General features: G+C 39.1%; 1 protein-coding gene across 6 annotated transcripts in view; it reads right to left on the reverse strand.

Annotated features, from left to right (window-relative positions):
* APP (amyloid beta precursor protein) overlaps nt 1-16277 on the reverse strand; it is a 264540-nt gene that overhangs the window by 58986 nt on the left and 189277 nt on the right. For all 6 annotated transcript variants that reach the window (XM_059164528.1, XM_059164527.1, XM_059164526.1 and 3 more), the window contains 2 exons: nt 5920-6048; nt 4935-5034 (listed from right to left, as the gene is read on the reverse strand). In XM_059164528.1, the coding sequence (XP_059020511.1) occupies nt 4935-5034; nt 5920-6048 (229 nt within the window). The remainder of the gene's footprint in view (nt 1-4934; nt 5035-5919; nt 6049-16277) is intronic.

Here is a 16277-nt window from a genome sequence, read left to right on the forward strand (position 1 = left end):
AAGGAGCCTGGAGACTATCATAAAACTAAAGGAACATGTCTTTGGTAATTTATGACTTAAATACTTAAATCAGCTATAAAATAATAAATATAAATAATAAATGGACGTACACTTCCTTATAAAAAACAAAACCAGTAAGTTGACAGTGGTAGTGATCTCTCACTTTGTCTTAAGATTTATTTTCTCCTTGATGCTCTTCCTTGACTAACAATTATACATAAGGATACTTAAAATTCTCAGTAGAAATGAATGTTCCATTTTGTTCATTTGGCAAATGCTATAAATATTCTATTTTAAACTTAGACTTCTTTGGATTCATTAAATCCCCAAACCAGTAGGATTGTTAGGGGCAGAGAATGGAAACACTGTCTCTGAAATAAGCATGCTGAATTTTCCCCTAAGAGTAGAGCATTTTATCAAGAGGCCATAGTAAAATTGTAATACTAAATTATAAGCATTCTTTCATGAGCTCGAGTTCCTTGATCTCCTGACACATATTTCACTCCTACCCCATTCACTGTGGATTTATTCAGCCAGAGACCTTTCCAACATCTGGTTTATAATAACGCATGTTTTTATTAATTTTGAAAGCCAAAAGAAAAAAAAAAAGCCCAGGGTATGAAACAATGATGCCTTGCTTCCCCTTTGCTTCCTCCTGCCTTCCTCATAAATTGGCCTTACAGCATTCTGTGAGCCAGCCGTCTCAGAATTGTGAACACCAATTTTTTTAGCCTTGAGGTAGCTGCAAAGTGAAACACTTTGATAAATAACCTCCGTGCTGATTGAAAGGGTAGAAAAGAATCCTTTTAGCAAAGATTTAAAGAAGATTACACAGGGCATAAAACCCCAATCATTTTGAAATAGCAGTTTGACAAAGCAAAGGGTGAGCTGAACAGAGATGAAGGGATTCTGCCTCTTGGAAGGGTTAAAAGACAATTAAAACAGCACAGGGGCATCGAAGAGAATGCATATTCTCATGAACATACTGATTCTATCACTTGCTGGATAAACAGCAAAGTCCTGAACAATTATTTTAAATGAAGAAGGGGACTCCCCCCCCTATAAATAATACCATCAGCCTTTTCTTGCAAGGAAACGTCATAATTTGCATGCAAATAACTTTTGTTTCTTTAAAAAAGGGAAAACGTGAAGTAATATATGGATGTGCCTGGGAACTTGCACATAATAATTCAAACAGAACTGAAAAATTACTATAAAATAATAAACCAGCAAGCTCTCATAAAGCGAATCGAGCAGTTTTGATAATTCATACTCGTTGGTGAAGCAAATCAAATGAACAGCCTCACACTCTGACAAGAAAGTAAAACCAGACAACATACTTAATAGATCAAGAATGTCAAAGAATGTGAATTGGGCAGATAACCAAATGGCAGAGGGTCATGGAAGTAGCACGGACAGATGGGAGTCCTCGGGAAAGCACCGTGGTGAGCGAGGCCGGGGCCGAGTTCATGGGCATCATCATAAATCCTACGGTCCGATCAGCCACCCTTTACTGTCCTTGCCAATTACACACCAATTCCCATTTTTGCCCTTCCTCTTTCCACTGTGCCTAGCTTATTCCCCACTTTTGTTCACAACAGAGAATTCTACGCTAATGGGAGCATTAATTTACCGAAGCAGATACAGTTGTGTCACTAAAGATACCAGCAGTGCCTAAGACTAGAAAAGACCCGTCATCTCAAGAGCACCTGTTACCCCTGACCAAATAAAATAAAAATAATAATGTATTAATATATATAAAATAAAATGATAATAAATATAATTTTTAAATGACCTAATAAAATAAAATAAAATAAAGTGACCTAATAAAACTGTTCTATTTTCCTGCAGATTTTTTTTTTTTTAAAGATTTATTTATTTATTTATTTGACAGAGAGAAATCACAAGTAGATGGAGAGGCAGGCAGAGAGAGAGAGAGAGGGAAGCAGGCTCCCTGCCGAGCAGAGAGCCCGATGCGGGACTCGATCCCAGGACCCTGAGATCATGACCTGAGCCGAAGGCAGCGGCTTAACCCACTGAGCCACCCAGGCACCCATCCTGCAGATGTTTTATTGCATTAAACATGTCCTAATTGCCCACATTTGTAAGCACAGATTTCTACATAACAGGCAAGCGTTTGCAGGTACTTCCAGATTTTGCTATTTTGCCAGTGGATCCGAACTTCAGGATCTTCCCTGTTTGCACAAGACTCGAAATCTAAAGTTTGATTATATAAGAAAAATGCAAGTCCGGCTAGTGACACAGACTCTCTGAAACTATTAGAGTGTAAGACATAAACCAGAAGAAATCTGTGAAGATCCTATTTAGAAAGGAATTTAAAATAAAACAAAACGAAACAATAACCCCAACAACTTCTATTACAGAAAATTTCAAACTTTATTTATTACAAAAATAAAGAGAACACTACAGGGAACGCCCACTCTGCTTAAACACACGAGCACCCAGGGCTAACCTTATTTCATCTATATTCCTCCTTTAAAAGTGAGTTATTTTGGGGCACCTGGGTGACTCAGTCCATGAAGCGTCTGCCTTCGGTTCAGGTTATGATCCCAGGGTCCTGGGATCGAGTCCCAAATCCAGCTTCCAGCTCAGCGGGGAGTCTGCCTTTCCCTCTCCCTCCTGCCTCGCCGATAGTGCTTTCTCTCCCTACCTCTCTTTCTCTCTCTCAAAACAAAACAAAATAAAACAAAAAAACAAACCCAAACCCCCCCCAAAAAACAAAAAAAATTAAAAAAAAAGAAATAAATAAAAGTGAGTTATTTTTTAATGTTCCTGCAAATGAAGAACAATGTAAGTAAGTAAGCTCAATCTAGAAAAGGCATTCTCCCCAGGGCGCTCTGTTCTCTCTCTCTGATACTGGGAGCTCTAACAGTAGGTAAATAGGTCTATTCAATGGACGTTCATTAAGGCCGACTTCTCTTTCCACAGGAAGTAACCATTTAAAAAATGGAGGCAGGAAAGATTTTTCTGGAAAAGTTATCTTTCATGATTTGGTATCTAGTACATTTAGAATGACAAAAAATTAAAAAAAAATAACATGCTCTTAATTCAAGTTCTTAGTTGACTTTTGCTTTTTTGGTAAGGAAAAATTTCCACCTTCTAATTTATCTGAATATCCTCCCTGTCAGTGAGAGCTGAAGTTCACTGTATTGTCTTATTCTTGGGCATTCTGCAACACTCAAGATAACTGAATCACCTTTTGTTCCGTGGAAGTGTGACTCATTAGCGGCCACTGTTTTCACTAGTTATTTTGCTGAATAAAGAGCTCTGATAGGTTAGTGAGAAAGAGTCAATCATAATTACTGGGTGAGAGTGATATATTGGTCATTAACTTTCTAGTCCTTTGCAACGGCTTATTTCTCTATAGCTTGGTATTACTAACAGTATCTCAGTTGAAGAAACATAGGAAAATGAGCTTGTTAAGACAGGTATCAGGCAAAAATACATCCCTCTAGAAGACTTGAACCCCACGTCATTAAGAGTGATGATTTCTTGGGGATTTTGTCCTTTGTACAACGAATGGAGACTTTTCATTTACTTATTTGAAAAATATTATTTTAAATGTTCCTTACAAATTTCTACCCCCAAATTGAGGTAACAGGAATGTTCATTTCTTGTAGAAATGTAACAGAGTGGAAGATTAATTGGCAAGCCTGTCTTCAACCCATGGTACAGACTAAACACTCTCCTGACGATCCTCTTAAGATCTTGCTCAACACTGAACTCCTTCTGAACAGAAGTTCAGATAAAACATGATTAGGAAGTTCACACGCTTGAATGGTCCGAAGGATACTTGATTCTGTGTGTTAATACACATTAGAGCACAGCATCATCACCTGCTACACGCCAAATGTTTGACAGCAAGACAAACAACATTTACAGGGCAGTACTGAGTTAGAAAAAGGAGAGTGAATAGCACTGTCACGTTATGTAAAAACCAAGTTAAGGGGGGTTTCAGCCGCTTCAGAGGAGGAATTCCTGTCAGGGGTGTACCCATCTACAACATCCGGGGTGTTCTGATTTCAGATAACCTGCATCCGTTTCCAGCTTGATTAACAAAGGCCAGGTCTGTTATGGAAAGGGATAGGTTGCTTATTTCCTGACAGCTTACGTACCAAATCTCTGGGATACGTACACTTCTTTAATGTTGAAAGATCCACTTGCGTAATTACTGCCAGTGTGCTTTTATGAGGTAAAGTTAAATCAATATGGGCATTTGGGGAGTTTGTGGAGACTTTACATTATGGGATGCTTTACTCCCTTTCCAAGAAAAACAAAAGCAGGAGAACTTCCTCAGATGAACTATGAAACGAGGCATGAGGAGGAGTTGGGACATAAAAGATAGTGAGCATGCGATTTCAATTTCCTGGTTTTGAGAATCAGCGTAATTACCCAAGGTGTTACTGTTGAGAAAGGGGGTGATGTGTATACCAGACTTCTCTGTACTGTTTTTCCAGGAGTGTTTGATTATTTCAAAATAAAGTCTTAATGAAAGATGTGGGGGCCGCACATTTCATGACATTTAAACAACACAGCTCAGAGAACATTCATGGCTAGTGGGGGAGGGGCACCAGAGAAAGACACGTCACTGAATAGAACAGTAACTCTGAAGTCAGACCCGGTGCTGTGCTTTTGCTCTGCTACTTAGGAGATGTATGCCACAGACAAGTACGTTTTTTAAATCCTAAGTCTGAGCTTCTTCATCTGTAAAAGGGGGATACCATCCCCCTTGTGAGGTGATGATGACTTCCATCCCCCAGGAGTTTTACTATAGAAGGGAATCTGCTCTTTCTCCTTCCATAGGTCAGAATGCTCCTGACTCCCGCTGCAAACACACTCAGGTGGTCGATTTCTTTCTCCGACAGGAGAAGAATATGTTTAAATGCTCCACATCGAGAAAAGAGCTTACTTACCAACTTCATCCTGAATCTCCTCAGCCACAGCAGGCACGTTGTAGAGCAGGGAGAGGGACTGGTTCATGCGCTCGTAGATCACACGGAGATGCGTCATCACCTGCCAGAAAGGGCGACAGCTCCAGGTAAGCCATCTTTGTAACAGGGAAAAGTTGCTTTCCTTACCAAGCACTGCAGACAGATACAAACTTCCAAAATAAAACGGACAAAACTCTGCTGGAACTTGTGACCTGAAAGGTCATCCTATTTTTCTTGTTCTCCCATTCTCTATTTTCGAACTTTAGAGCTGCTTTAACTTCCCATTGTACTGTATGCTTGCAGCCATACTTACAAAGCCAACCAAAAAGAGCATTTTTGGTTCCGAATATTTAGGGTCCCTAAATAACCCCTAATGCTCTACATATATTTTTGTGCAAATTTTTCAAAAGATAGGACCATATTTCAATTTGACTGGAAATTTCTTTCATTCTATCTATCCATCCATCCAACTATCTTTTTACTTAAAATTCTCCTATTTAAGGTAATGTAAAATTTCAGATTCCCAGAGTTAGATCTCGTTTGTCAACCTTTGGGGATGGAAATAAAACCCATGATTACGGGGCGTCATTTAGGCTCACATTATCTCTAAGCCTTGTGGTAGCAGTGGAGTTTATGATCGCCTGTCACAAGTTAGCTGAACCAATTTTAGAGGTTTTGGCTGACACAACTTTTGTTGTCTTCACTTTAGTCATCAGAGTTTTAAAGGGTTCCTTAAGAATTGGCAGGAGAGGACACTTAAGATGTATGTATTTTTTATTTTCATCAATCAGAAAATGTCAAACCATATGTTGGTCTAAGACAAGCCTTTAGCATTTACCAGACATTAAAGAACTCTTGCTATAAAGGTAAGTACCCACAGGAAGGCTGCAAAAACCTAAAGATCTAACTGAAAGGGCAAGGCCACTGGACTGTCCAGGCTGCATACAGCGACCCACTCTGCGTTTACCTGTGACCGGATCTGAGCGGCTTTCTTTGGATCCACCATGCGCACGTGCTCAAAATGCTTTAGGGTGTGCTGCCTGTCTTTCTGCTCGGCACGGACATACTTCTTTAGCATGTTGAACACATGACGAGGCTGTTGTGGGGAAAAACAAAACAAAACTACTTTCACTTTTGTGCAAACTACTACTTATTCCAGGAGCTGTGCGTCAGAGGTCCCACGAACTCATTGCAGAACATGAAAGGACTGTGAATCACCTTTTTGCAATTCTCCCACTACTTTCTTAATGGGTAATTACTTAGTTGATTGGCTATTTTTCATTTCGACAAGAGCATTTAGCATTTGACATATATAATGACTGTCCTTAAGCAGCATTTGCTTTTTAAATGGCAGTATTCTGCTGCAGAGAGATGATTTTGGATCTGTCATATTTAAGTTAGGTCCTTCCCCGAATACACGGGGGCATATATGAGACACATTTCTACAGGCACAGTCTTCATGGTTATCTCAATGGTAACACTGCAAAAATAGTCCCATCGCCAGGAAGCATATAAAAATATAATAATCAGGGGCACCTGGGTGGCTTAGTGGGTTAAGCCTCTGCCTTAGGCTCAGGATCCCAGAATCCTGGGATCAAGCCCCATGTTGGGCTCTCTGCTCAGCAGGGAGCCTGCTTCCCCCTCTTGATGCCTGCCTCTCTGCCTACTTGTGATCTCTCTCTCTCTGTTAAAAAAAAAAAAAATTATATATAAAATAATCAAAATGAGAAAACAGACGAACACTACTCATTTGTAGACCAAGGAGTAACTGATAAGCTTTAAGACACAGTATACTTTCCCAAGAGCAAGGCCAGTAAGAAACTGTAGTTATTTTACTTTTAAATTTAATTCAATTCTTTCTGCACCAGATTCTAATTCTTTCAGCAACAATTAAGTTTCTTTAGCGCTTCTATTTTTCTTCTAATTGGTTCTATTTCATTTTTAATCTAATAAAAAAGGACAAACACTCCTTTGTCTTAAATGATTCCATTGCTACAGGTATGCTACTATGTATGTAAAATGATTTCCAAAGGTACACATTTCTTCATCATTAAGACAAACAAACAAATCCCTATGAAAGCTCATGTCAGACAAAGAACTTGGCCATTTGGGCAAAACCAGTTATTATTAGCTAGGTCACGGGCACCTTGAATGCTAGTTGGAAGGTGTGGAATTTATTTCCAGAGATGGTCTGTTGGGGGTAGCGTGAAGGCTGTAGTATTCTATGGGATGTCCCTCCCCTTCTCCTTTGGTTAACTTAGGGGTCACCCTCCCTGACATCACAGGTAAAAACGGTATCCTTTTTTTGGTGCTCCCATGAAATGCTATGTATATCTCCATTATTGCACTTAACACAGTCTAATAAATTATTTATGTTTCTGACTGCTTTCTTCAACTGTAAGACCCTTAAGGGCCAGATTTGGTTTTTCTCAGGAATCACAGTACCCAGTGCCTGACTCAGAAAGGGTGACTTGCTTGCTTTATGCTTTCCACAGATGACATTCCTATACTTAAGAAAGCAAATATTCACAAGAAAATAAACCTGTGCTCATCTGCCTTATTTCTTTTACCCTACAAGAAATGTGCTTCCCCATAATTCCAAAAAAGGCAGATATTGCAGCTGGAAACCTAGCTTTTGGCAACACAGTATTATAATTCTCATTTGTACTCTGAAATCTAGCTGAATCTACAAATCAGAGAATGACCTTTTAAACCCTAAAAGAAGAAAAGTAGTAAAACAGGTAACAGTTGACAAGCTGTATCGATTATATTTCTATATTTAAAAGATGACTGGTTTAAAGGCAGGCTGTTATTGAATGTGATGGATCTCTTATATGAAGGATTGCGCAGGCAGGAGATGACATACCCTTGATCCTTGCTTGTTACTCGACAGCAAGGCCTACACAATTCTCCCTCTAGTTCTATTACAACAATACCTCCAAGGCTGGAGACAGAAAGGGTGACAACTAATTACATGTACATGATGTTCCTGCCCCTGACTGGCTGTATGTGCTTTCTTAGTTGCCCTATTTCACTTTTTTCCCTTGAAAAGGCTTCCCTGTTTTGAGGAAAATGGAATTTTTTCTTTAAAGAGATCACATAAGCAAAAACGCTTCAGTTCAACCTAAGGATTGCTTTCATCCTATCTGTCTGTCTCTCTGCAGCCAGTCACCTATGAATGTTCCTCTAAGGCTTTCCATCCTGAAATGATGGTCACGGCCAAGTGTGTGCAGCAGAACGTAGACTCCACGCTGGCCTTGGCATTACATTAAATCTGAATCTCCAATTAAAGAATGGGGGGGGGGGGAACGCCTGCGTGGCTCAGTTGGTTAAAGAATGGGGGGGGGGGAATTTCTGATAACTAGCATCTGAGTCTCCCCGTTCCTCTTCTACTATCAGCAAAAACAGCACAAACTCCCACTTGCAAGTAACTATTTTTAACACCAATTTTAAAATGTACGTGAGAGTCCTCAAATTATCTAGGCCTCAATTTTCTTCTCTGTGCAATTCAGATAACAATATTTTTCATATAGAGCACCCTGAGTATTAAAAATATATATATATAAAAATATAAAATATATATATATATAAACATGTATAAAAAACATTAAAAATGTTCTGTGTTGGGGACCTAGGTGGCTCAGTCAGTAGAACATCTGACATAAGCTCCTCAGGTCATGATCTCAGGGTCCTAGGATGGAGCTCCACATAGGGCTCTCTGCTCAGCAGGGACCTGGCTTCCTCCTCTCCAATCCCAACCACTATTCCTGCCCTTTCTCTCTCAAATAAATAAATAAATAAATTTTCCCATCAACCTTATGACTAGGCTTTTAGGATAGATAAAAAAAGCACCAAGAAGCTAAGCTTGAGGGCTATGTGGCTTGTTACACAGCTAGTCACAGAGCTGGTCCTGGGATACAGTGAGAACAGGTAATCCAACTCTGGCTCTCAAACCTGGTGTCTTGATCCCCATGTGATCCTGCCTTTTAAAGAAACTCTAACAAGGACCAAGGTAAAGACAGTTCCAAAAATTAACTTACAGAGTTGAAAACAAAGCAATAACTGAGTGGTTAGAAATGAGCCTGTTCTAGGAGACCTTGCCTGAGTATCTAGTGCTTATATGTTCAGTCTTCGGGGACATGATAACACTCGCTCTTTCCACGTACAGAAGACCATCCAGATTAAGCTTATTTACTGTCTCATCTGCTGTCCTTGGTTTCTGGCACTCTACTCTGGGGAGGTGAAACAGCAAGAGAGGACTGTCCTTTGGCAATCTGTTTAGGATTACTAGAAAATGATAAAAGGTATTATAGTTAAAAGTTAGGCTTTTGTGCCATGCTGTGGATTCTAGTTCTAAAGCCATCCTTCTCATCTATTAAGAAGGATAATTAAATGCTGAATGTGTTCACATGTGTAAAATCGCTTATCTTATTTAATACCAATATTTTCTTCATTTCAGAAATATATTCCTAACTTCCGCCATCAAATCCCTAGAGCTTGACAATGAAACGGTAGCACACCAGGATCTCATGATTCCCCAGGCCCTCACATGTTCCTACCAGGGAACAAAGGTCCTGCCAGGATAACGAGTCCTAAGAGCCCATTGTAAGCTATGACCTCATCAGTGTTTATATGAGCTCAGATACACGTGATGTGTGTGTCTAATACAAACATCAGCCTTTTTCTTCCTAATGCCTACGCCTCGGGACATGAGATAATTCAGGAACACATTACCATGAGCCTCAATAAATGAATTACATGGTTCTCCTTGGCTGATTTATTCATGCAAACACATTTCTAAGAATTATGCTTAGAAGTGGAAACAAAAATCAGATTAGCTCTTATGGTGGAGTAGGCAGATAAATCATACCAAATAAAATGGCAGTTATGTCTACACCTTGGCAACAAATATTATTTTTAGGTAACAAGGAAAAACAGGTAACATTTCCCTATGCTTTTATATTTTTCATTTGTTCTATGTTTAAAAAAAAAGGGTGAGGGCCCTGTCTTTGGTATATGACTCATGCATATTTCAATCAATTAAAGAAGTAATTGTTTTTAGCACTTTTAGCCAGAATATAGAATTACCAAGGCTTAAAACTAGACATCACTAGAGGTGTACCATATTCACATACTGTAGAATAACAGGGAATCTCTTAGGGCATTTTATTTCATGATGCTAGGGCAAAGATAAGTTGCTTAAAATTTTAATTAAAAAACATAGTAATATTCACAACAGAATAAGAGAAGAAAATGTGCCTGGGATCTCTACAGAAATGTATTCTCTTTAAGTAAATGGTATCACTGCTGTCATGATAGTTACAGTTAAGACAAGATTGTTCATGTGGTTACAAAAATGATTAAGAATTCAGTGGCTCAAACATATTGATAGTACGCAGAGTTTAAGAAACATGTTTTTAACATCTATGCATATACTTTCCATTATTCTCAAGTCTTTAAATCTTCTAGTAACTAGTAATAACGTTTTTTCCTGCCAAATTTCCCCTATTTTACAATTTAGATAGAGTATGTATTCACACTACCATCTGATTCTACTGGTATTGGATGGCTAATCTTATTATTAAAATTTATTGCAAAGAACAGAGAAAATACAAGGAAAAGATCTGCCCCAGGGGGGCTAATTACATCCAATCCTTTTTTATTATCACTATTGTTTCTGAGTGTTTAGCCCATAATAACAAAGTATCTATTTGCATCTGATCTGACATTTTTCATTTGGCACTAGTGTCCCTTCACTATTCACACTGCATTTAAAACAATCATTTCAATAAGAATTTCTTAAAGGATTAAGGCTGGGTATTACTAAAATGATTAGACTTCTTACTAAAATGGATTAGACTTAATCTAAAATAGAAGATTTACCTTTGGAACATTAATCACTTTCCTTTCTTGGAACACGGTCATAGGCTATCTCTAGCCACTGGCACAGTTCCTGGCACAATTTGGTTGCTAAAAATGTTTATTAATTAAATTAATGAATAACCCAGAGCTGAATGTGATTTCACAAATAGTGCCAGTAGCAAAATATATCTTTTGTGGTATCTGAGTTGTCAATAAGCATCTTTCCACTAAGATGAATTCCCAATTTTCATGAAACATACTGATTTTCCAGCCCCACTTGATCTAACTATCCAGGGTGCTGGATTCCTTCAGGAAGCATTTTCAAACTACTATCAGTCAGAATTCACTTCATCAATTTCAAAAGATGACATAGCTTATCTTCTTATGGCTTGGGTTTTGATGTCAGGCTGATGTAAATAATTTTGAAGGGAATTTCATGGCTTTTCCCTATAAAAGACATTTTATTTTTATATTTTATTTTATTATTTTTAAAATATTTTATTTATTTATTTATCAGAGAGAGAGAGAGACAGCACAAGCAGAGGGAACAGCAGCCAGAGGAAGAGGCAGGCTCCCAGGACCCTGGGATCATGACCCGAGCCAAAGACAGACGTTCAACCAACTGAGCCATCTAGGCATTCCTATAAAATACATTTTTAAAAAAAATTAATTTACCGTGTTTCAAATGTATTGTCTTTTCATTTTTTTTTTTTTTTAAATGCAGTTTCAGGGCCGCCTGTGGCTCAGTTGTTAGGTGTCTACCTTCGGCTCAGGGTGTGATCCCTGGGTCCTGGGTTAGAGCCCTGTACCGGGCTCCCTTGCTGGGAGGGAAGCCTGCTTCTCCTTCTCTCACTCCCTCTGCTTGTGTTCCCACCTTGCTGTCTCTCTCTGTCAAATAAATAAAATCTTTAAAAAACAAAACAAAACAAAAAAATAAAATGCAACTTCATATGTTTGGTACTCCTGGGCTTGGGGTCACACATTTAACTGATTCAATGTCAATCATGTCTGAATGTGTAGCTTTTAATTGCACAGTTCAGGTGGGAGGTATATTAAAACATGACTAATTGGCGCTATTGTTCCATTCTGTAGCTTCATTCTTGATCTGGAAATCAGGCATCTTAACATAATAGACACTTATGTCTTAAACCATTCCTGAGGAGAGAGAACGGTATGTCATGAGCCTTTAAAAGCCTTAAGTGTAATCCCACCGCGGAGAAGGAAATAAATGAATCACTTTATGAGGAGCAACCTAACCTTTCCAGGTCACTAGGGACTTATTCAGAAAGCCTTCTCCTGAGAATTAACTTGCATCCCAGTGGTTTCCAGCCCTGTAACTAGGAAAGATAATCACCTATCAAGAAAACGCAAATCTTGGGGCGCCTGGGTGGCTCAGTGGATTGGGCCGCTGCCTTCGGCTCGGGTCACCATCTCAGTGTCCTGGGATCGAGCCCCGCATCGGGCTCTCTGCTCAGCAGGGAGCCTGCTTCCCCCTCTGTCTCTGCCTGCCTCTCTGCCTACTTGTGATCTCTCTCTCTGTCAAATAAAATAAATGAAATCTTTAAAAAAAAAAAAAAAGAAAAAAAAAGAAAAGAAAACGCAAATCTCTTCGGTTTCCACAAATAGGTGCAAAGCCATTATTTTCATAGTTCTACATCTTAGATTTCAAAAAATCTTTAAAAAAATTTTTTTATTCTCAAAAAGGATTTTATTTATTTATGGGTGTGTGTGTGTGTGTGTGTGTGTGAGAGAGAGAGAGAGAGAGAGAGAAAGAGAGAGAACAAGCAGGGGGCGTGGCAGGCAGAGGGAGAGAAAAAAAAAGGAGGGAGCCAGATGCCCGGCCTGACTCCAGGACCTTAAGATCATGACCTCAGCTGAAGGCAGACGTTTAACCCAGTGAGCCACCCAGGTGCCCTGGATTTCAAGAAATCTTAAGCATGTAAATGTAAAATGTATACATTTCTGTGCAAGTTAAAAAAAAAAACAAAAACCACTCTAACGAGTTAAACCTTTTTCTGCTGGACATGGTCTCAGTTATGCCAGGTCATAGGGTAGCTCTATTTTCAACTTTCTGAGGAACCTCTGTACTTTTCCAGAGAGGCTGCACCAGCTTGCATTCCCACCAACAGTGTAGGAGGGTTCTCCTTTCTCCGCATCCTCACCAACATCTGTTGTTTCCTGACTTGTTAATTTTAGCCATTCTGACTGGTGTGAGGTGGTATCTCATTGAGATTTTGATTTGTATTTCCCTGATGCTGAGTGATGGTAAGCACTTTTTCATGTGTCTGTTGACCATGTCGATGGCTTTAACCCACTGAGCCACCCAGGTGCCCCCTTATATGCATTTTTAACTACAGAAACCACATATGTGCTCTTCTGATGAAAGAAATGTGGATGGATTTTGTACTGAACTTTAAAATTTTAGCTCAACTCCTAGCTCTAAAGACGAACATGGCTGTGATCCAGAGGTTCCCATGGATGTTTCCCTGAATGACTTTTTTCCTCCAGGTTTTTTCTTTCAACAGTGGGGGTGCCTGTAAAATGCTAAAATTCTAAGGGCCAAAGTTTATTTTGCCCCTTTGGCCCTTTGGCCCTAGTGACTAACATGATGTTAAAAAAAAAAACAAAAAAACACCAACTCCCTGAAACCCATGTGTAATTCTGTGTGTGTCTGCGTATGTGTTTCTTGGGAGATGATCCCAAGTTGCTGTCTGTTCTAACAGGGTAGATGTCTGTAACAAGCCCAGCAGGTAAGGGCAGGTAATGACCCGTGGATCATTAAATAATGTGTTAGCATGCATTTGTCAAAAAAAATGAAGTATTTATGTTTTCATAATGGGTTCTGATTTTGAAGGATGAAATGAAAACAAGACATCAACATATTAATCTGTACATGTGACCTATGCTGGAATGAGATAGGACATCCCGGTGCTGCATGTTTTGATGATATCTAATGAAGAGCTATTTTGACTTCAAAGGCAGTGATGAAACAGGGCTCTGCGGTGGAGCGAATCTGGTGATGACTATGGACTCAGAGGCACAGGACAGCTTTCACACTAATGCTTTTCCTACATGCTTCATCATTTTATTTTTTTTAATTTTTTTTAAGATTTTTATTTTTTATTTTGAAAGAGTGAGAGAGAGCACAAGAGAGCTCAGTTAGGAGGCAGAGGAAGAGGGAGAGAGAAAATCTCAAAAGAATTCCACACTGAGCACAGAGCCCAATGTGGGACTGTGGGCCTCAATCTCACAACCCTGAGGTCATGACTTGAGCCAAAATCAAGAGTTGGATGCTCAACTGACTGAGCTACTCAGGCGCCCACCACTTCATAATTTTTTATTTAACTTAATTCAATTAAAAACAGAAAGCACTAGTGTTTCTGGTATATATACTTCCTGTTGGTCTTTAGAAGATCTGTCTGTTGAGCCTGGCAGAGTCAAAGCAAGGTAAGGAGGTCCTATTGAGAGGTTTCCTGAAACACCATACAAACCACTCATTATACGCTATAGGATTTTGCTCAATGAGTGCTGATTCTCCTGTTCTCTTTTCCACTTGTTTGTTACTGGGTCTGTCCTTAAAAGCCCTCAAGTCAACGAGTCTCCTTGTGCTCATCAATTTTAACAAATCTCAACTAAAAATAAATAGATGAATGATGAATGGATGGACAATAAGCATATAAGGTGATTTTCAACACAGCAGTCTTTTTAGGTACTTTTAAGTACTTTGATGTACTTTCAAGTACGTTCAGATCAGCATTACAAAATTTTTGGTGTATTAAAATTTAGAGGGAAGAATGTCTTAAATATCTTGGGACTCATCTGTCTCAGTGCCTTCAACGTTAAGAACTAGGCAAATACTTTTTAACTTATTTACCATCCATTATATTGAGATTCAGATGTCCCATATTTACCTTGGCATGTAGATACATGCTCTCTACACTATTCTATAAATGCCCATATTTCCTTTTTTGACCCGAAGTGATTAGCAGAAAATGAAGAGTGGTAGGGAGAGGGGAGTTTGCAATATCACATGAAAACTTTTTAAAATGGGTAAGTTAAGGACCTCAATTTTGTACCCATTAATTTCTGTCCTTTATTTTCTCCAATGATTTTGCTGCTTCTTATTGAATATTTATTGCCCTGCTGTTAGAAAGGACTTAATCTCCATCCTGGGACAAAAATCACATTCTTTGATGATATATCTCACAAACTATTACATTAACCTTCTACCAAAGAATTTTACGTGGCAGTTTTCCAGAATCTCAGGAAAATTTAACATTTGGTCAAACTAATCAGAAATGAGAAAGGAAAGGAGGTTGGTGCTAAACAAAGTGCCAATTTTTTTCTTCCCCCTCAACCAAATGTTGAGAATCTGAGTGTGAGATATCAGATATAAGAAGGAGACTAATTTTAGTATGAAGATGGCTGCCATCATGACACTGGGGAAAAAATATAACACAAACGACTGGCACACAGACAAGACAGAAATACATGAAAACATTTCCTAATTGTCACTTCCATGCAGAGAACGCTTCAAAGTCATTATAGTCAGGGGGCACCTAGATGGCTCAGTCCATTAAGCGTCCTGCTTGAGATTCTCTCTCTCCCTCTGCCCCTCCCCACCATGGTCTCTCTCTCTCTATTAAATACATAAATCAATAAATCTTAAAAAAAAAAGGATGTTGTCTAATGGGAGATTTAGAATAAGTATCTATAAAGACACCAAAAAATCTCAGAATTACAAAGAAATCTTTTGTAATTTGTCTCTCATCTTTTAGCACATTTCAGTTCTTGCTAAGTAGGAGCTCCTGAGTTTTTCAGGACCTAAGCCTTTTTAAAATTTCTTTAAAAAGATTTTATTTATTTATTTGACAGAGAGAAAGAGGGAGAGATTGAGCACAAGCAGGGGAAGCAGCAGGCAGAGATAGAGGAAGAAGCAGGCTCTCCGCTGAGCAGGGAGTCCAACGTGGGACTCAATCCCAGGACCCTGGGATCATGACCTGAGCTGAAAGCAGTTGCTTAAGCAACACAGGTGCCCAGGAAGCTTTATTTTAAACAGAAATTCCTATCTAGCCTTTAGTTTAACTGTACAGGAGCTTGCTTAAGGCTAAATGCTCTACAGATTGCAGACAATGTTGGCTAGTCAGGCAGTATCACTGTCTTCTCTCCATCTAGGAAGTAGAATCCTGACAGTTACAAAAAGGAAGGCTCAGATCACATTTAGCTCATCTTTCGTGAGGCTGTAAGTTGCCTTAATATGAGCTCTGAGAAAGTATGAAGTCAGAAGCACAGGTAGAGGTCTAGATTTTTAAATAGTGCTAATTTAATTTGAGGAAGTACTTGAGTTTGGTAGTGATCCATTGTCTGATACAACTCTGGAGAGGAATTTCACATTTCTCAGGGGGTATGGGGGGTGGCAGAGGGATAACTCCAGGTGCAGGAACCAGCTTGAGCCTGGTGGAC

This window comes from Mustela lutreola, chromosome 2 (genome assembly GCF_030435805.1).
Source record: "Mustela lutreola isolate mMusLut2 chromosome 2, mMusLut2.pri, whole genome shotgun sequence".
Classification (NCBI taxonomy): domain Eukaryota; kingdom Metazoa; phylum Chordata; class Mammalia; order Carnivora; family Mustelidae; genus Mustela; species Mustela lutreola.